Source organism: Dasypus novemcinctus, chromosome 31, assembly GCF_030445035.2.
Source record: "Dasypus novemcinctus isolate mDasNov1 chromosome 31, mDasNov1.1.hap2, whole genome shotgun sequence".
NCBI lineage: Eukaryota > Metazoa > Chordata > Mammalia > Cingulata > Dasypodidae > Dasypus > Dasypus novemcinctus.
This window is the reverse complement of record NC_080703.1, coordinates 32223615-32244770: the sequence shown is the minus strand read 5'-3', so window position 1 is coordinate 32244770 and position 21156 is coordinate 32223615. Positions and strand designations below refer to the sequence as shown.

Here is a 21156-nt window from a genome sequence, read left to right as displayed (position 1 = left end):
TTCTTGCTGATAGAAATCCTGCCCCCTCCAGGGCTTGGTGGAAGTGCCACCCTCCACCGTGACTGTGCCCTTGGCCTCGTCCTGGCTGGCTGAGGGTTCCCCTCCTGAACCCCTGCGGGGCTGCTCCCCCTTCCGTGCCGTGTCCCAGTCGCCTGTGCAGCGGTGTGACCACGGGCATCAGGGAAGAGGGGCCCGAGGGGTTTACATCACACCCAGCCACGTGGTAACTGGGGGACACTGAGTGCGTCACTTAACCCTGCTGACCTCAGCTCTAGAAAAAGGACGGTGCTCACTGTGCCAAGTCTGAAAGATCAAGTATAAGACACATATAGTGCTTGACATAAACTAAACATTTAATAAATGGTATTCTTTTTTGTCTTTACTTTTTATGTCTTAGGAGACTGTTTGCTCTTTAAAGAATAGACTCTTATTCATCTTGGTATCACAAGTACTTGGCACGGCGCCCGGGACATAAGTAGGCACTCAGTAAATGTTTATTTGAATCAGATGATGAGTTACTTTTAGCACAAACAGATATTCCTCAAAGCTTCTTGTGTCCTATTTCTTCTTCCCCAAATACCCGCGGCCCCTGTGTTTTGACTTCTGTGGTCTTTAAGGAAGAGCTGGAGAGACGCTCAGCACCCGGATGCGGGCAGAGGGGCCCGAGCTGGGAGCCACCCCCGTCACTACTGGCCGGCTCGGTGCTCTCAGGACAGGCTGGCTTGGGCAACCCATCACTTAGTACCCTTTTTTCCTCTTCTTCCAGATTCTTAGAATCTGCACCAGGTACACCCCAGAACAGGACACCATGACTTTCTCAGATGGCCTTACCCTAAACCGAACTCAGATGCACAACGCTGGCTTTGGTCCTCTCACTGACCTGGTGTTCACCTTTGCCAACCAGCTCCTGCCTTTGGAAATGGACGACACAGAGACAGGCCTTCTGAGTGCCATCTGCTTGATCTGTGGAGGTACCAGCACCCAGAACGCCCTTCGGTGGTAACAGGAAAGGGAAAAGGAGTTGTAGCTCCTGGGAAACTCCACATCTCCGTTCTGGAGTTAGCTGGCATGGGAGAGGACAGGAGAATTAAGCAGGCGTGCATGTTGGGGTTTCTGGTCTTTTTTTCCATACTGTTATAAATAAATTAAACAACGGCATTCGGCCTCCTTATGATCTGAATGACCAAATGCTATTTCTCCAATTGCCACAGGTATTTTTTTTTTTAATTCAGGATCAGACTATTGTCAAGAAAGTTGCCAAGGGCCATTCTAACCTCCACCTCAGGGACCTGCAGGGGTTGTTTGCTAATTTAGTGGGGACACAAGTCCCTGGCTTGCCCCCCACCCTTGAAGCCCTGGGATAAAATGCAGCTTTATTCTCTGTAGTGACCTCTCCTTGTTCACAGGAGGCTGAATCCAAAGTGGTTAAAAAGTATGGCTTTAATTAAGGAGCAGATTTACCTTGCTCTTAGAAGCATCCCGCCCACAGGTTATTCTAAGTCAGTTCAGCAGTGCCGCCTCCTGGTCACGAGCGGTAATTCTCTTCTTCCGACCAAAGCAGCAAGCCATCCAAAATGTGCTCTCAAACGAGGACAATCGTTTTTCAAGTGTGACTGCTTAAAGCAGTTGCATATCTATTTAAATTGTAGAATCACATCAATAAAATCATCATCTAGGAAGGAAACAAGGAAGAGAGGGTACGGGCAGAAACCCTCTAGCCTGGAAAGTACATCGCCCTTTCTGTTTTGATACTTACCTATTTAATACTTTATTCTTGATATCTAGACCGCCAGGACCTTGAAGAACCAACAAAAGTAGATAAGCTACAAGAACCATTGTTGGAAGCACTAAAAATTTATATCCGAAAGAGACGACCCAGTAAGCCTCACATGTTTCCAAAGATCTTAATGAAAATCACAGATCTCCGCAGCATCAGTGCTAAAGGTACGTCTTCAGAGCCTGCACTGTATTTATGAAGTGGACATGAAGCCCTGGCCAGGTCATGTTGTTTTTACAAGCACCATATTTTAATTCAGGATGTTAACAACTGCCTTAAAAAAAAAACAAAAAAACTTTTGGAACCAATTCCTCATTAAATTAAAAAGGAATTAAATAGTACCTCCAACACACACACACAGGAAATCCTCAAACTTTACCCTAGTCAATGACTTAATAGATTGAGAGCTTTAAAATTCAAATGGCCAGGTGACAAGAAAAGCATTGTTTTCCAGGGAAAGCACCATGATAGGGTTTTACATTTTCTAGTTTTATGTACTTCATTCCTGCTTTCCACACATGATCTAGTATATGTAAATTTGACTCCAGTTTTTCCTGAGCACCCAAACCTCAAGCAAAAATGATTAGTAATTAGGTAGTTGTTACTGGCTAGGTTTCTCCGGCAGTCACCGCAACCATTGCAGATCTAATTCTGCATACCTCTAAGCAGTTTTCCCTTTCCTGAGAGATACAAATATTCTTTCCTAGTGATTTTCAGTTTATGTGGCAACTCAGACAATTACAAAAGTGCCTAGAGTCCTATAAGAGTTGAGTGTTAAGAGTATGGCTCATCTATGTGTGGAGAAGTCAGCAGCTATCCCTGGTACCAAATGTGCGATTATTTGACATTCTCCTTCCCCATTAACCTTCTCTGTCCCTGGAAACCTTGGTCAGCCAAGAAATAAGCTCTACATTTCAGAAAGTCTTAAAAACACAGGAAGCGGACTTGGCCCAGTGGTTAGGGTGTCCGTCTACCACATGGGAGGTCCACGGTTCAAACCCCGGGCCCATGTGGAGCTGGCACATGCGCAGTGCTGATGTGCACAAGGAGTGCCCTGCCACGCAGGAGTGTCCCCCGCGTAGGGGAGCCCTACATGCAGGGAGTGCACCCCGTAAGGAGAGCCGCCCAGCATGAACGAAAGTGCAGCCTGCCCAGGAATGGTGCCGCACACACAGAGAGCTGACACAACAAGATGATGACACAACAACAAAAAAAAGAAACAGATTCCCATGCCGCTGACAACAACAGAAACAAAGAAGAACACGCAGCAAACAGACACAGAGAACAGACAACTGGGGCGGGGGGGGGAGGGGAGAGAAAAAATAAAAGTTTAAAAAAACACAGTCAACTTGTTTGACAAGGAATCTCAAATTCTGAGCTCCTTCTAAGAGGTTTCTATGAGACGTTTTACATTGATCCTTGGCATGGGTTTAAGAGTAGAAACAAACAGCAATACCAGTGCTTAAGCAATGTAATTAACAACATAATTCTTTCAGTATTTTAAAATGAGGCTGTTTAAATACTGCCACCCCCAATATAACTAAACCAGTGCCAAGGAGCAGAATTTACTGCAGTTATAGAAATGCTCTATCCTCTGCACTGTCCGATACAGTAGCCACTAGCCACATGTAGGCTCCTGAGCAGTCAAGAGGTGGCTAATGCAAATGAGGCACTGAATTTCTGATTGTCCTTAATTTAGCAGATTTAAATAACCGCATGTGGCTACTAGGTACTCCACTGAGCAGTGCAGCGTTAGATCAAGTTGTTCATCACTGCACGTTGTTTCTCAAGTCAACTCCGACCATGGGTAACTGGTATCATTTCAGCTATCTCATTTCAAGCTATACTCATTTCTGGTCTTTTATCAGGCACTTCTCTTTGTAAATTATGTTAAGTACAAGCTTATATCGTTTCATGAAACTGATAGAGGCATGGAACTACCAAATTTAAACCGGTCACCACATCTTTTTCTGTATAGTAAAAAGTGTTAATGTGAAATTAGGATAGGCTCTGGGAAGGCATTGTTAGCACAATTTTCTGTTATCAAGAAGACCAATAGTAAATGCTGTTGCTTCCTTAAAAGATAAATGAAATTCTATCAGCCAGTAGAGACCCTTGCCAACATATCCTGGCTCTGAGCTGCTTAAGAATCCAACCTGATTCTGACTTTGCAGTCTACCAACATGATTTTGGGGGGATGCAATCCCCATTCTAACTATAATTCATGTTTTTACTTTATGAAAGCTTCCCTGTAAGTGGATCCTTGTCAAAGATAAAAGCCACATATCTGTTTTGTCTAACGCAATTCATTCATAAGCAAGAGTACATCTGAGGAAACACCCTTGGTTCCAGATGAACACTGGCCCATCTTAACTCCTTATCTTAACCAGATTTCTCTTTATCTCTGTTTAAAAGGTGCAGAACGTGTAATTACCTTGAAAATGGAAATTCCTGGGTCGATGCCACCTCTCATTCAGGAAATGCTGGAGAATTCTGAAGGACATGAACCCTTGACCCCAAGTTCAAGTGGGAATACAGCAGAGCACAGTCCCAGCATCTCACCCAGCTCAGTGGAGAACAGCGGTGTCAGTCAGTCACCACTGGTGCAATAAGACAGTTTCTAGCTACTTCAAACATTCCCCAGTACCTTCAGTTCCAGGATTTAAAATGCAAGAAAAACCATTTTTACTGCTGCTTAGTTTTTGGACTGAAAATATATTAAAACTCAAGAAGGACCAAGAAGTTTTCATATGTATCAGTATATACACCTGTCTAACTTACCTAGAAATGCAAACTTTTTAAATTCTAAAAATCAGCCACTTCATGCAACCAGAAACTAGTTAAAAGCTTCTATTTTCCTCTCTGAGCACTCAAGATTGCATGACAAAGACCCAGTCAAAATGATTTTCGGCCTGGTTAAGTTTCTAAAGACTTTGTACATACAGATGTATGGCTCTGTCCTTTCTATACTGTATGTTTGGTGCTTTCCTTTTGTCTTGCATACTCAAAATAACCAAGACATCAAGGTTATGAAGTAGACTACTGTACATGTCCAACTAAGAAAGGTTCAAAATGATATCTGCATTCACAGAATGATCAAGACATCAAGGTAAGAAAATGGGACTATTGTACAGTATGACAAGATAAAGCTAAAGATATTCTAATTTAGTTAGTATGGAAGCTTGCTCTTGCTCTTTTTGATGCTCTCAAACTGCATCTTTTAGTTCATGTTGCCCAGTAAAAGTATACAAATTTACTGCACTAGCAGAAGAGAATTCTGTATCAGTGTAACTGCCAGTTCAGTTAATCAAATGTCATTTGTTCAATTGTTAATGTCACTTTAAATTAAGTGGTTTATTACTTAATGACAGAACTACACATTAAAAAAAAAAAAAGATATTACATTTTTACAGTAATGATAGCCTCCAAGGCAAAAACACTTCTCAGTGTTAAGTTTTTGTTTACCTGTTCATAAGCCATTAGGGAAATTTCATGGGATAATTAGGCAGGCTGGTCTACCACCTGTACCATGTAACTCTAGTGTCCTTCCTGAATCACGCCTGATGTTGGGATTTTTTTCCAGCCTTCTTGATGCCAAGAGGCTAGCATTAATTCCCAAAGGCATGGGCAGAGAATCTGCCTCCTTTGACCTTGTTCAATCACTATGAAGCAGAGTGAAAGCTGTGGTAGAGTGGTTAACAGATACAAGTGTCAGTTTCTTAGTTCCCATTTAAGCACTAGTGGTTTGTTTTTTTGTTTTTGTTTTTTTTTTGATATATTAGCAAGTCTGTGATATACTTTCACTAGCTCTGTTTGTACATTGAGATTGTTTAACAATGCTTTCTATGTTCATATACTGTTTACCTTTTTCCATGGAGTCTCCTGGCAAAGAATAAAATATATTTATTTTAAAGTTGTGTGTGGGAGCTTTTACTACACTTTCAACAGTAGGAAAGAGACAGAGAACACAGTTCCATTTTTAATGTTTAAATTTCATTTGAAAAAGCAGGTCTGTAGTCTGCAACCATGACAATTAAAATCTGTGCTAATGCACGGCAGTCTATAACAATTCTACAAGCCAATCAGACAGTACATGACATTTCAATGAGTAAAAAAGAGCATAAAACTGTATGTGTAAGAACAAAATGTTAAAAGGCCTACCACAATAATAAAAAATCATCAGTTACATCATCACATCAAAATAAGCCAGATGTACAAAAGTCTGAGACAGAAAAAGACAAAAAGACAACACAAGGTATTTGTTGAAAAATGTTTCTGTGCTCTTTGGGCACTTAATTAAACATTGCAAAATCAACATCTTCTTCATCATCAGACTCTGCAAAATATTTTACTTCTTTTCTTGCCCTACCAGTCCGTGGCAGAGAGGGTGGTTCAGAAGTGAAGTCTGATGGGAAGATGTCCACATCTGAATCCTGATCAAAAGATGTTTTCTTCGATTTCTAAACATTTTTAAAGTAAATTTAAAACCCCAAAGTTAAAAACGAAAGGAAACAGAAGGGGCAAAAAAGACTACTCTTTACACGTCACTTACATATTACGAATTACATACACTAGTGGGAAAAGGGTCTGGTGACAAATTTTTATTACGTATTACAAAGATTTTTTTAAAATTAGAATTGCAGTGCAAAGTATACGATCACTTCCCCAATCTTTTTTTTTCTTTTTTCTTTTTTTTTAAGGAAAAAAAGGATTAAATATCCTAATTTCCAACTTCGGTGAACTCAAAGTTATTTATTTCGGAACTTTATATTACCCCCTATTATGCACAATGCCCAGACTGGTGAAAATTCATCTTGTCTTTTCCCACAGGTACATATCAAGAATTAATGAAAGTTTGACTCATTCACAGTGTGCAGTGCACAATACGTTTATAAAAATGCAGGGAAAAGTTACCAAGGTAGACCAGAAGCATAGAAGATGTAAGAGGTTAACAAGGAGAAGAGCATAAGCTATAACCACCCATGTTTATATTTTTAAGTTTTAATGGGGGGGGGAAAGTGCTGTTATTTATTTACCTAAAAGACTGTACTTTCGGAGAATGCTCAGACTAAGTGGGAAAATTAGCCATGGTCAAATGGGTTCAATTTTTTTTTTTAAGTAATCTTTAAGTAAAAAATATTTCCAACAGATAGCGTATAACTACTACTGCTCAATGGGTGCAACGGAATACTCTCAATAGTGAGTTATTTAATTTATACTACACTTTTCCAAGAATTAGTCCTGACTATATGCATTTTTACTTGGATAATTTTTTAACTATATAAAAACTTCTATTGGTAAGAGATGCTTACATTTAAAAAACGTTACAAGCCATTATAGTAATAAGCAAATTAAGTTTGTTATAAAATATCAAACAAAAGCATATATTAAAAAGAGGTTCCCAATTACCTTGCTGGTTGTTGTTTTGGATGTTTTCCTCCCAGGGTTATAATCACCTTCATTTTCAGAGCCAGATGCTTTCCTTTTCTTTGCCCCTCGGCCTTTACCTTAAAATAATACAAAGGGTCCCCCGACCCCTGGGTAAGTGCAGTATAAAAAGATAAATGCCAAAACATTGTGCTCTACTTCTTTGACATGGTCAATAAGTACTGCAATCTCGATCTCTTAATACAAATGATGTAAACATTTGGCAGAATCATTTCAACTCTGGGATTGACATGACTCAAGAGTATTTCACAAGTACATTTCAATGAGTGGGAAGGTCCTGATGACAAATTTTAATGACCAAGCCGCTGGAGTCACAGCAACACCAACTTATAATAAAGGTTTCATTGCTTTCTTTCAATTTCTTATCTCATCAGGGACTAGGAATATCCCACTATGAAGAGCAAAATATTCGAATAAAACCCCCAATATTAATCAAGAAATAATGTATTTGTCAAATACAGATTCAGTCTCAGACCTGGAATAACCACACACCATTTTTTTTTCATCTACTCAACGTCTTATTTTCATCATGGAAGGAGGAAGGGTAAAAGGTAGTATTTAAAAGTAACCAAATGTTCTCCATTCCACAAAGATGCCGGTGAAAGAAAATGGAACTAAACTGCAATTCTAAATCTTAAATTTCTTGAGAGCTATGGCCTACTAGACTATACTAGTAAGAAAAGACAGCCTCAAGGATCTTGGGATGTCATACTGAAACTAATCAGTCAGTGAAATGGCACTTCTGAACTTACAAAGGTTTCAAACCTTTCATGCCATAAGTACTGACATCCCTAGTCACGACAATTCTTTTCCACACCCCCATTCTCCTTGTTTCCACGTAGGTCTATATCGCCTTATCCCAATGACCCCTAAGAAATAAACACACCGATGATAATATCTTTCAGTCATATAAAAGGCTGAGTGGCCACCCTCAGCATATCATTTTCACATATATATATATATTTTTTAAGGCCCTGTTAACAGCTTTCCAGATTCTGGAGGCAAAGAGTGAGTGCCTAGGAGTAGAACTGGGCTGGTTCCTTTGCATGGCCCTCACTACAGCTATTTCAATTTCTAGATAAGCAAAGAGCTCTGGCCTAGTGGCCTGAGTCCAGTCTACTTCAATAAGTACAATTGAGTGTGGAGATGTAATCTGCCATTTGAATAACTACTTCCAATGAGTCCACTACAGAGGATCTTTGAACTGTTCTTAGGTGTGCAAGTTGCTTACTTAACCTTGATTTCTTGATTTGTAAAAAAAAGTAACTGGACGCAACTGCTAAACTTACTATGGACTCTAATTCCTCACTGATTCTTAAGCACAACTGCTAATTGAGTAAAGGACTTTAATATAAAATCAGTACCCAGCCTCTCTATAAACTCAACGAACTGGAAAAGACTAACTCATAGCCACACAGAGTATGTTAGAGAAGGTCCTATGAAGATAATCTGCACCTTTTGGTGTTGCACTCTTCTTTGGAATGCCAAATTCTGAATCCGAGTCAGAATTCACAGTCTCCACTTTCTTCTGCTTGGGGGTTCTCTTGGGCTTAGGGGTTGCATCTGAAGATGGCTTTCCTATAAGGCAAATTTCCATTTCACAGGTCAATGCAACAACCAAGCTGACGTATTACAACAAATGAAAGCTTTCTTACTGCTGACACAAAACTGAGGAGCCTTAAAATAATGAAATGGCTTCTCTGCTTGGTGCCAGGATAAAGGCAAACAATTTCTCATAGATGACAACAACTTTTATGTAATTATGCATAATTTGCCTTTAGCAAAATTCAAATGAGATATTTAAACAAAGGTCATTAAAATGAATTGAGCAGTAACTTAGAAAGCAGCAGAAAATACAGTAGAGTCATAGCTAAAAACTAGCATATTTGACATAATAATTATAACCAAAGAAAAACCACATGTTAAGTTCTAACTCTGAAAATATGTCAGAGGATAAAAAGTTATCATAGGCTCTTCTTTAGAAGAAGTCATCCTAGCTCTCATGGCAGGGGCAGCCACATACTTGGAGACTTCTCCCCAAGTTCTGACTAAATCCACATGAGCATATCCTAGCAGGAGCGTGGTCTTGACATGACAGGGTGTTCTAAGGATCATTTTCGTTCAGCAAAGTTTCCCAACCTGCAGTGTTAGATGGTACTTTCAACTCTACTGGGCACATAAAAGTCAGATATCTGAATACTATGGGCTGCCTTTTTAACTACCAAATTTGACTTGTATAATAATTTGTGTAATTTGGAGTTAACACAAAAGATTCCACAGAAGGACATGATGTATCCTCTACTCTGAAGGATATTTTTCGGGAATGGTATTTTTGGGGAGGCTAGGGAAGGCTAGAGGGCTTACAGCAGGGTCTGTAAAATCATACCACAACAGGCTGTCACCTATTCACCTGACACAAGGCCTGTTCAACTACTGGAGAAACAACCAAATAGTATAGATGTCATCATAATGCTAGCCTTTGAGTTAATACTAATATTCTAGCTCATTAGGTTAAATATGAGTGAAAAGCCTGAGGAAGGGAACGGGTTGTTCTGTTCAAAGTGATATGGCTGCTAAGTTTTCAGGATCATTCTAAGATGCTCCTATGAAGACTATTTAAAAAGATGATTAAAGGGAGATTATGGGCTCTGTCTCAGTTTGGGTTGCCCAGCAGCAAACGCCCCAACCATCTCAAGACAAGGATCAAATACAAGTCTTTATGTGGGACGTGAAGGAAGGAGAGTACAAAAAAAGAGAGGGCTGCTAGTAGTGGGTAATTTATCAAGCCAGTCAAGAGAGCTTAATCCCCCTGAGGAATCTCTGGAAGCCAGTAGAAAGTGCATTTTCCAGAGTTAGTCCATCTCAAAGCCAGCGTAAAACGCATTTCCCAGAGTTAGCCCATCTCCGATGCAAGGGCACTAAGGTATATCCACATGGGCTTCCCTCAGTCACTGGTTAAAGGGGGTGGGGTGGGGCTGTTAATACTCCAGCACCGCAGCAGAGTCCTCAGGCAGAGGGATGCAGAGGCTGACCAGGTGCGCTCTCAGGCAGAGGGATGCAGAGGCTGACCAGGTGCGCTGAGGTGCTGAGAGCAACGGTTCGGGGGCAGGTTACTGGGTACACCAGCTAGAGAGGCTCCCACAATCAATCTCTCACCAAGGTACTGTTAACGCTCAGAATGAGCAGGGACTTCTGTTGTTCTGCTACTTTCAAAGTCAATGTGTCTCCAAATGGTGGTATCTGTCACGGATTTTTAAGCACCTTTGAACAGTCCATACTGTTTATTTTCTCGCTATCTTAGACAACACCCATCCCAATTAGTTGTGTGTTTTTGTTTGTTTTTAGTAAAGTGTTTTCTTTCTAACATAAAGCACTAATACTGACCTTCAAGAAAAGACCACAGTACGTAACTTGGTACCAGTAACAGATTCATTAACCATAACTCTGTAATTTGTATTTTGTGAACACTCTATGGCAAGACAGCAAGAAGCTACATGATTCGTGAAGAAAAAGAGGACCCCAACTGAACTGACCAACCCATCACTTGAGGGTTTAAGGCACTTATCTATATATGTAACAGGGTCAGGCTACTGGAAACACAAAATTTTTTTCCACTTTACAACCTAAAATCTACCACAGACCTTTATTAGAAAGCTATCTTTTAGATAGCAATGCCTGGGGTTATTTTATAATTATAACAGTTTTCAAATGGGGTCTCAGAGACTTTTTTTTCTTTTTTAAAAGGAAGCACTAGGGATTGAAACTGGGACCTCAAACGACTCAGCTACACCACTTCCCACTGAGCAGAGGTTCTTAACAAGGGGTCCATGAGCTTGAATTGAAATTCAAAAAAACATCATTCTTTTGGGGACATTTTGGTGTGAGTATGATATAATTATTAAATAATAGTTTACTGCAGACTTAGTAAAGGGTCTGTGGTTTTCACCTGTCTGGCAAAGGGTCTGTGGAACAAAAAAGGTTAAGAACCCCTGCCATAGAAACATTTTAATAATTACCTCTCATGATTAGAAAATGTGTTTGTTTTGTTTTTTTTAAAGATTTATTTTATTTATTTCTCTTCCCTTCCTTCCCGCCCCGTTGTCTGCTGTCTGTGTCCATTTGCTGTTATGGTTCTTATCTGGCAGCACTGGGAAACTGCGTCTCTTTTTTTGTTACGTCACGTTGCTGCGTCAGCTCTCCGTGTGTACGGTGCCACCCCTGGGTGGACTGTGCTTTTTTTGCAGGGGACAGCTCTCCTTGCAGGGTACACTCACTGCGCATGGGGCACCCCTACGCGGGGGCACCTCTGTGTGGCACAGCACTCCTTGTGCACAACAGCACTGCACATGGGCCAGCTCACCACATGGGTCAGGAGGCCCTGGGAATCGAACCCTGGACCCTCCATATGGTAGACAGATGCTCTATCAGTTGAGCCACATCCATTTCCCAGAAAATATGTTTTTATAGTGAAGTTCAATTATAATTTTTTTTGAATTATGTAAAATTTACTTTTAGGTCAACTATTTTTATAAAGTTTATGCAATGCCTAACAGAATCAAATATAAGTACATACATACCCTTTTTAGCAGCTACTGTTTTACTTGGAATTTTATCTGTTTGTTTCAGACCAAATGACGGTGAAAAAATGGAAGCAGAATCTTCTTCATTACTGTCAAATTTAGCTGAATCTAAAAATTACAAAGCTTTTTTCATTAAAGAAATTCTAAAAGGGACTTAAACTTGATTCTTTTAACTGATAAGTTTTAATTTTGTTTTCATATAATCTACAATATACAAAGAAATGAAAGTAAAAAAATATATCGTTGCATTTCAAAAATGTTAACTCTTGGAAAAGATGGCAGAAATGTATAGAATAGTGAAAATTCTTAATAGCCCCAGGTGCTAATCATTCAAGAGATTACTTAAAAAAAATACTGATGATTTTATTTTTTAAATGAGATCTGAAAAAACTCTATGATTATTTTAGTGTGTTTACATCAAATGCTATTAACTGTTTCAGGAATATCAGTCATAACGTTCAACTCTAAAGGAATAATAATTATTTATATTTTTAAATCTATTTTAAATCATTGAAAAGATTATATTAAATAGCATGTAAACCTTACCTTCAATTTATTTTTGTCTTCAAATTAGTGTTATCTATCTCTCTCTCATTAAAACCAAAATTGGAACGTTAAAAATGACTACTTGAATGCAAGTGATATTTTACACAATTGTTTTGATATGTTCTGTCAAAATACGTATCTATCTATATAGAGAAAACATTACCAGATCTATCTATGTATGCATATCTGTATTAAAAAATGTAAGGCATTAAGTGCACCTATACTGTTCTGACCTTAAAATTTCACACACATTGCTATCTTATTTAGCACCTATCCCAATTAGCTGTGTTTTTTATTTTTTAAAGTAAACTATTCTTTCAAACATAAAGCACTAATACCTTCAAAAAAGACGACAGTATGTACCCTGCTACTAGTAATAGATTCATGAAACAATGCAAAGTGTTGAATTGATTATCACACAAAATAGGGAATTAAAGAATAGACATCCTGATTAAATTTGCTCCTTTGAAGGTTTTATCATCTTTCTGCTGCTAGGGTAAAGGGTAAGATTTATGAAGTAAATATGCATCTATATTGGTACACTCACAGCTTTAAAAAACTCTCATATATACATTCCTATTGCCTTAAAAATCAAATTTCAATCCTCTAAATTTCTGTTTTTCTTCTCTCTCATTAGAACATTATAGGTACACACTCCATAAACACACAGGTTAGCACCTACATGCTTCCATCATCCCTATTTTCAGTCAATCTCTTGACAATCACCCAAGGAAAAGTAAATAAACCTTATTATCTTGAGCAAAATGAGGTATGTTTGCTACTCATAAAAAATTCTGAAATTAAATTGGGATCTAATAATTCATCCAATGTTTTCTCTCCTCCATTAAAACAGAGCAATAACACAATTTAAGAAACCAATGTAAAGACTAAATGACCATACCATCTTCTGACTTCTGAGAGTATGAAGGAAATGAGAAGAGATTCCCAAAATCCTGGCTTTTTTTGTCATGCGAAGATTTTCTATCAGAAAGAAAAATAAGTGCAACAAAGAGGATATAATTTAAATATCTGGTTTCAACCCTGATAAGGCATACATAATATATACTATAGGATTATAATCATTGAACAAAATTTTAATTCTTTTGTTTCCCTTTTTCTGTTAAAGACAGAGCAGCCAAGTTCTCTTTTTTTCTCATGTGCACTAGTGTACACACATACACATGGGTATGCACATGCATGCACAGAGTTACCAGACTAACCAAAGATTTTTTTAAATTAAGAAGAATGGAAATTGAGCAAAGGTTTAGTTTTTCAAAATACCCCTAACCCAAACTCTATGGTTGGTAGAAATAACCATTTCAGAATTTAATTGGCAAATTGCAGGCAAAAATTCAAAGAGAACGAGCTCCCATCACAGTAGATAATAATCCTATTTCTGAGGTGGGCAGTTACTGCGGGACCCATCTGATAAAGCTCAATTAAAATAGATGGGAAAATACTTCTTTAAAAAATCAGAATCTGAAATAGTTCATGTTAGTATTAATTCTCTTCAGAGGCAAGTAAAATCAAGACCAAAGCATGGAAAGAAACTTAAATGCCCCGATTCTAAAGATCTAGGGACTTTTCTCTAAAACCCCCGGTGGTATGTTCTGTAGGTCTGCCCTCTATTTTTGTAAATAAAGTTTTATTGTAATACAGCTACATTCATTTGTTATCCTTTCATCCTACAATGGCAAAGTTGAGTAGTTTCAACAGAGATGGTATGCCCACAATGCCTAAATATTTGCTATTTAGCTCTTTAAGGAAAAAGTTTGCCAACATTTTTGCTCTAAACTATACCAACAGCTGTGGAAACAGCTCACAAGAATTAGTTTTATTCCTTCATGAGGAGGAAAATGAAAATTTCTTAGGGAGAACTCAATTAATATAAGGTCTTTGGTAAGTGTCTATAATGGCTACCTACACTATAGTACTGAATAACAGTTCCTTCATTACTTACTCCGGAGTAGATTTTGATTTGCCTGGTGAAAATGTATATTCATCTTTATCTAAGCCATCTGAAGGAACAAATTCATCTTCTCCATCATTTGTTATGGGAGATGCTTTAACTTTCAATTCCTCTAAATCATTATTGTCATCATCGTCATCAGCATCATCCTCCTCCTCTTCTGAGAAATCAAATGTATACTTAGGTCTTTCAGCTAGGAGAAAAATAAAATCAATGTCAAACTTAAATCCAAGCTTTAACCCCATGAAATATTATTGATAATGTATTTGAAAAATATTCTGTCTCTAAAAATATATAAGGAAAAAAAGGACAAGCATTTAGGAAATAAAAGTCAGTAACTCTTGTCTCAATTATTTTGATACTATTATCATTAAAAACATATCTCCCAGAGGTAAAACAACCGTAATGCTGTATCATACATTTTAAGTAAATTAGGACTTAAACCTTGAGAGCCAACTATAAAATAGGGAACTCATCAGCTTTTAATTTTTGAAGACTTCAAAAGTTCAGGAATACCCAGAAAGGACCAAATCACATGCTTAAAAGTAATATTTAATAGCACAAAGGGATTCAGCAGCCTAACTCAATCACTGAAAGTGTCGACGTGAGAACTGTGAGCATGTAGACTCCTAAAGTATGTCCAGCTATGCTAGGAAAAAAAATCACACTGTAAAGCAAAACTCCTTGTGAACTAAAACTTCTGAAATACTAATGGTTTAGTACTTTAGTTGACATTGAATACTAACAGTTATTGACTTGTTTGAGCAATTCTAACTTGGCTAAACGGTAGTATACAAGAAAATAAATATAAAATGTATCATAATACCAGCCGCTCTCCTAAGCAAAGAATCCCTTGGAATAACCACAGGTTCTGTCTCTTCCAAGTCACTTTCTGATTTGGACTCATCATCTGACCAAGGATTTCGTTTCTTCACTTTCTTTGCACCAGATTTTCCAGATGATACAGGTGTTTTTCTCACCCTGGTACCTAAAAATAAAAGAACAAGAAGACATATTCAACATCAGTACTTACACAAATGTTTTTACTAAATATGGAACTGTTATAACATGAAAAGTTCATTATAAAAAGATAAATGTTGGTGGAAATTGAAGACCTATTTCAACTACTAGAAAAAAGCACAAAACATTCTATTAACATCCTCAACATAGTTTTTCTCAGGAAAAACCAAAAATGAAAACAAAAACAAACTTTGTAACAATTCCTCACCAGGCTCCTTTCTCTCCCTTTTGGGTTTAGGACCTTTATTTACAGGAGCTGATGGGGCCAGTGCCTCTTCTCCTGTTCCTTCTACTGGTGTTCCACTTAACTCATCATCAAATTCCACTTTCATCACAGTGGTATCAAGATCACCCTACACATTCAAATGAAACCAAAAGTAGTAAAAATTAAACAATCACCACATATTTAGAAATGCATTTCTAGCTAACAGTTTTGTCCTATAAGTTAAAAAAAAAAAAAGTGCTTCTATTGAGGTCCTAACAGGTGACTTTTATCGAACCATATTTTACTTTATTTCATTTATCATTATTTGATTCAAATGATACTGTTTACAACTGCAGTCTTATGGTACACTCAATGAGATAAAAGCTACTGAGAAGCAACCATAAGAAAAGGAGGCAGTTTTTTACTATAAGGGACTAACCCATAGCCAAGTACACTAACAGAAACCTATAAATAGATCCCTATAGTTCAGGCCTCCATATACTAAGAAAAAAAATCTTCCTAGATTATTGAAGGAAAATAAACCACACATGTAACCTACTGCTAGGCACAAGGACACAAAGTCTCCTGACCCTAAGACTGTTAAAAAAAAAAAAAAAGACACATAAAGACAAGTCATTGGTATACAAATAATAAATGTAGAAGGAGGTATAGCAGTGGCCCAAGGGAGAAGTGATCAAGTCTTCCTAGAGCAGGGTCAGGGAAGACTCCATGAAGAAGGAGCTTTTCTGCTTAGGTTTTGGAAAGAATCATGTGTTTGCCAGATGAGGAGGAGGATGGAGGCAAAAGGATCCCAGGCAGAAGGCACAGAGGCATGAAACATCACATAAGTTCAGAGGACTGCAAAGGGTCTGGCAGGACTAAAGAAAAGGTAAGAGGCACAAAAGCCAAACAGGAACATAAGGAGGTTTGCAGAGACTAAATTATGGTATACCAGGATTCTGTGTGTAGTCAAGGAGAGGACACTGAAAGTTTGTAGGCATTTGTGTAATAATCAGACTGACTTTTTAGAAATATCACTAAATGACTACAGACAAGGAGACCAAGACAGCTACTTTAAATTACCTCAGTGAGGACCAAGTGAAAGGAGTGGATTTTGGAATTGCTCAGCAGGCACTCAATAGGATTTAGTTACTGATTAAATAAGAAAAATCCCCCATTTTTGGCTTATGTTAGTGATGTCTGATAGTGTCTTAACTGAGCTAAGGCACAGAGGTGGAAGAGCAGGTTTTGAAATTAGGCTACTGAGTCTAGCTTCAGACATGTTGAGTTTGAGAGGCTTTAGGAATGTAGGGGGCTAAATGAACCTGGCATGGGGAATAATCAGTGGGAGTGACAGGAGCTCTGGGCATAAGGTGAAGGAAAGAGTGCTGAGCACTGAACCTGAGAAACACCAACTGAAAAGGAGTGAAGCCATTTTCCTGAGACCAGCAAGAGAGCATGTGGAAGTGAAGCTGCGTGTGGTGGGGCCAGGGGGGAAGAACCCCTCAAACTCTCCCTGCAACTCATTTCCCAAGCTCTGCTTAGGCATTCTCAGCTGCCTATTGCACATATCCACCTACATAATCCCTGGTTTCTAAAGTCAAACTGTCCAGAAAAACTACTCTCTTTTGCCTCTAAGGCCATTATGCTTCCTCTTTCCTCAGTTCTGAACATTCTTTCCAATATTTCCTTCTTCTGGCTAACTCCTGCCCATCGTACTTGAGGATAAGTTAAATGTCAAACTTCTAAAATTCTCAGTAGTACCTATCAGTACCAATTACAAAGCATGTGCTGAATAATTTTTTAACTAAAAATAAAAACAAATGAATGAATAGTAAAAGATGATAGCTTACTTTAAAAGCCAAACAGACCTTTCTCTGTAAGGTTTCCTTAATTGGTCATATATAGAACTAAAGTTTATATTTTAAAGTTGATATACTCTTTTTTCATTCAGTTCCATGATTTAAATTTAAAATACTGCTGAGTGGAGTGTTTCTCTCATTTTAAAACTAAATCAAGGGAGGCAGACTTGGCCCAGTGAATAGGGCATCCGCCTACCACATGGGAGGTCCACGGTTCAAACCCTGGGCCTCCTTGACCCGTGTGGAGCTGGTCCATGTGCACCGCTGATGCACGCAAGGAGTGCCGTGCCACGCAGGGGTGTCCCCCTGCATAGGGGAGCCCCACGTGCAAGGAGTGTGCCCCACAAGGAGAACCGCCCAGCGCGAAAGAAAGTGCAGCCTGCCCAAGAATGGCACCGCTCACACAGAGAGCTGACACAGGATGACACAACAAAAAGAAACAGATTCCCGGTGCCACTGATAAGGATAGAAGCAGTCACAGAAAGAACATACAGCGAATGGACACAGAGAGCAGACAACTGGGGCCGGGGGGAAGGGGAGAGAAATAAATAAAAAAATAAAGCTTTAAAAAAAAAACTAAGTCAAGTAGCTCTTTATATATATGTGTGATACTTGACCAAATATGTTTTCCTTCTATGTGTCAAGTGCTATCATACAATGATTTCCCACCACAATTTTAAAATATTAAAAATAAAATAAAGCATAATTTAAGCACACAGTAAAATTAAAATACATATACACATTGTTACGGAGGTGGAGTCCACCAATGAGCTAAGATAAGAGATGTGTCATACCTTCTTCTTCTTCAGCAATTTTTTGCTGGCATCTGCCTTCATGGCAGTAATTTCAGGAACTATTCTTCTACCATAAGGTGAGGGCATTGTCTCTTCCAACTGTAGTTTCTTCACCTTAGGTTTGCCAACTTTACCTTTTATTGCCTTTCCAGACATTCCAGCCAGAATATCTTCTCGTTCTTGCATTTCCACTTTCTGAGGTATTGGGGGAGGGGGGGAGGGGGAAGCAGGTAAACAAATCTTTAGAAAGCCAATCACTGTTGTGTAAGAAATTGAAACTAATTTTACTCACTAAGTGTTAAAGTTTTCATTTCAACTGATCTAACCAAACATAAAGAAAGGAAAAAAGAAAGAATTCTAAGTCAGAAGACCTGTGTTATCGTCCTAGTTCTAAGTAGCTTCTCATTTGTAATACCGTACAAGGAAGGAGTAATTACATGATCCATATGGTCCCTTGCAATTCTAGGATCCTACAATATATTATAGAATCAAGACCTCTGATGACCTGGTATCATCCAAATCCTGGCAAATTTATACAAAGGCAGCTCTGTTAACAAGTATGAAGTTATTCTTTTGTATTGCTTGGCTATAATAGAAAATATGAAAAAAGTTCATAAATGTAAGTATGGAAAATTAAAAGTACCAATATAGTTAGGTTGATCTTGGGAGGATCTGTGTAACAAAAGAGAACATACCCATGACTAATGTTAAGGATTCTTCATTTTATGAAATTATTCCTTCAAATAATTAGCAAGCTTTCAAAGATACAAGGGAAAATGACATCTTTATTAATCTCTTGAAAGATATTTAAAGAGATCTTTGCACATAATAGTTTAACAGAAATAAATTAAGTTTTGAAATCAGACAGACCTGGATTTCAAACTTGGCACTTCTTACTAATAATGGTTTCTTGGGAAATAACAGTTATAATTTATTGAACACACACTTATGCTAAGCCTTAAAAAAATGTGTGATCTTCTTTTTATGAAAGAGGAAATTGGGGGCTCTGAGATTTTGAGTAATTGCTCTTAACCATAATGATATATAGCTGCTCTAAGCAAGTTAACTTTATGCCTCTAAGCTTCAAGATCCTCATCTATATAATGAAGTAATAATAACCCTTCTCATTTGGTGAGGGGTGGGGAAAGTTACTCCGAAGATTACATATAATGCAATGGCAGTACACAGTAGACATTCAATTAATGATACCATTCAAAGTGAAATAATTAAATAATACAGAGAGATGTAATTTAATTCTAAAGGAAAAACACTTAGCTAGAATAAATATTTTGGACCTACTTCACTAATTATCATATAATTAATGAAGCTATGAATTGAGAGAGTAGTATAATTCCTTGGGATTATTTTGGGCGATGACTTATTCAAATAGTGAGGAAATTTATAGGCAAAATGACAAAAAGCTTCCCTATGTCTTACTATACTAATATTAGTGACCAAATTTTAAAAAGCAATTTTAGAATGCCATTAATGTTAATCAGGAATAGTAATTCTTCCTTTTAATGTATGATTTTTAAAGGAGCTATTTTTCATTTTTAATGAATGTTAATTTTTGAATGTGTAAAGCTAGAAGAATAAAAATGCCTCAAATTTTTAAACATCTAATTCATAAACAGTAGAAGAAAAGCATAAATGAAAGCATACCTATATTGTGGGACTTGAAAGATTACTGAAAGAACCCAGGTCTAAAAATCTCCAGACTTCTACTAGGCAACTAATATATCACACTTATTCTTAAGAGTTCTAATTTTTACTTCAGTCATAGAAATAATAAAGAGCATATGAACAATTAATCAGTGAAACAACTAAAAAGTGAAAAGAAAAAGTGATATGTTAGTAATGATAGATGGTAGTTTACCTTTCGCCACTCAAAATCATATGACCATACTGTTACTGTTAATTTAATATTTTAAGGGAGGTCATTGCTTAAAAACAAAGTGGGAATTTAAGGAAAGGTTTTATATCTTCTACATTTTGTTCTTTTATGCTTAACATTAAAATTCTACCTGAAGAAAACTAGGTTAAAATAAAAATATTTTAACTTCTCAGTTATAAGTCTAAAGAGTCTATTAAAATCTGTTAAAATCAAAATACCTATATTCAATTAGATATATATCTATAAAATATGATCTTACCTCTTTAGGGGAAAACATTAACTGAATCAATTAGCTAATTTAGAAGTCAGTGAAGAATTTTTAACTAACTGAATGTATAATAATTTAACTTGTTCTAAATTTCAACTCCATAGGTTTTATACTCAACCATGCCAGAAATAACTTACATCTGAAACTTCATATAGCTATAATCTTAATTCTAATACATCTTATACCCACATTAACCCTCACACAGTTAAAGGGAAACTCTGAGATCACTGAATTAAAACATAATTTTCACTCGTTTCATAAACATTACTTTCCCAAATATATTTTAATACAGACTTAATCTACCTCTAGTTCTTCAATAAATGCTGCTAAATCTTCTTTCCAAAGATCTGATGGAGATTTTCTCTTAAGATCATTGACTTCTCGCCCCTAAAATAAAATATAGTACAATTTAAATATTTAATTGTTTAAAAATGTACAAAGGATAAATCAAATTACTTATTGGCAAAAGAAAAACAAGGATATGGGTAACACTGAAATAATTTCAAATTATTTAACCAACGAATGTTCATACTTTTGAATCTCTCTGTTTAATCAGTTCTTCAACTTTTTCTTTAGTAAGAGACCACAGTGACATATTTAAAATATAATTAAAATCAGGGCCTGAAGGAGTTCCTGAATCAGAGGAACTATCATCATGCTGGTTTTGTGTTTCATCTTCTTCTGCCGCCTGTAAAAAAATAAACTTTATATTAAAGTCCTGTATATGCTACAATCAATGTATTTTATTGAATAGTGAATGAAAATTCTACAAATGCTACATCTTCAGGGTGGA

At 37.4% G+C, this 21156-nt stretch overlaps 2 protein-coding genes across 5 annotated transcripts in view; one reads left to right on the top strand and one right to left on the bottom strand.

The window, feature by feature from the left end:
* The window catches only part of RARB (retinoic acid receptor beta), a 444337-nt gene extending 438647 nt beyond the window's left edge, over positions 1-5690 (top strand). The window contains exons 6-8 of one of the 3 annotated variants that reach the window (XM_058290879.1): positions 767-971; positions 1786-1944; positions 4193-5690. In XM_058290879.1, the coding sequence (XP_058146862.1) occupies positions 767-971; positions 1786-1944; positions 4193-4389 (561 nt within the window). In that variant the 3' untranslated portion in view covers positions 4390-5690. The remainder of the gene's footprint in view (positions 1-766; positions 972-1785; positions 1945-4192) is intronic. The other 2 variants (XM_058290878.2, XM_058290877.2) reach the window with 2 other exon arrangements.
* A 53-nt stretch (positions 5691-5743) lies between these two features.
* Positions 5744-21156, bottom strand: part of TOP2B (DNA topoisomerase II beta) — a 58919-nt gene continuing 43506 nt past the window's right edge. For both annotated transcript variants that reach the window (XM_058290876.1, XM_058290875.2), the window contains exons 26-36: positions 20896-21051; positions 20667-20750; positions 18202-18396; positions 15549-15693; positions 15147-15308; positions 14312-14513; positions 13253-13332; positions 11803-11913; positions 8681-8803; positions 7187-7284; positions 5744-6237 (exon numbers count right to left, since the gene is read on the bottom strand). In XM_058290876.1, coding sequence (XP_058146859.1) covers positions 6070-6237; positions 7187-7284; positions 8681-8803; positions 11803-11913; positions 13253-13332; positions 14312-14513; positions 15147-15308; positions 15549-15693; positions 18202-18396; positions 20667-20750; positions 20896-21051 — 1524 coding nt within the window. In that variant the 3' untranslated portion in view covers positions 5744-6069. The remainder of the gene's footprint in view (positions 6238-7186; positions 7285-8680; positions 8804-11802; positions 11914-13252; positions 13333-14311; positions 14514-15146; positions 15309-15548; positions 15694-18201; positions 18397-20666; positions 20751-20895; positions 21052-21156) is intronic.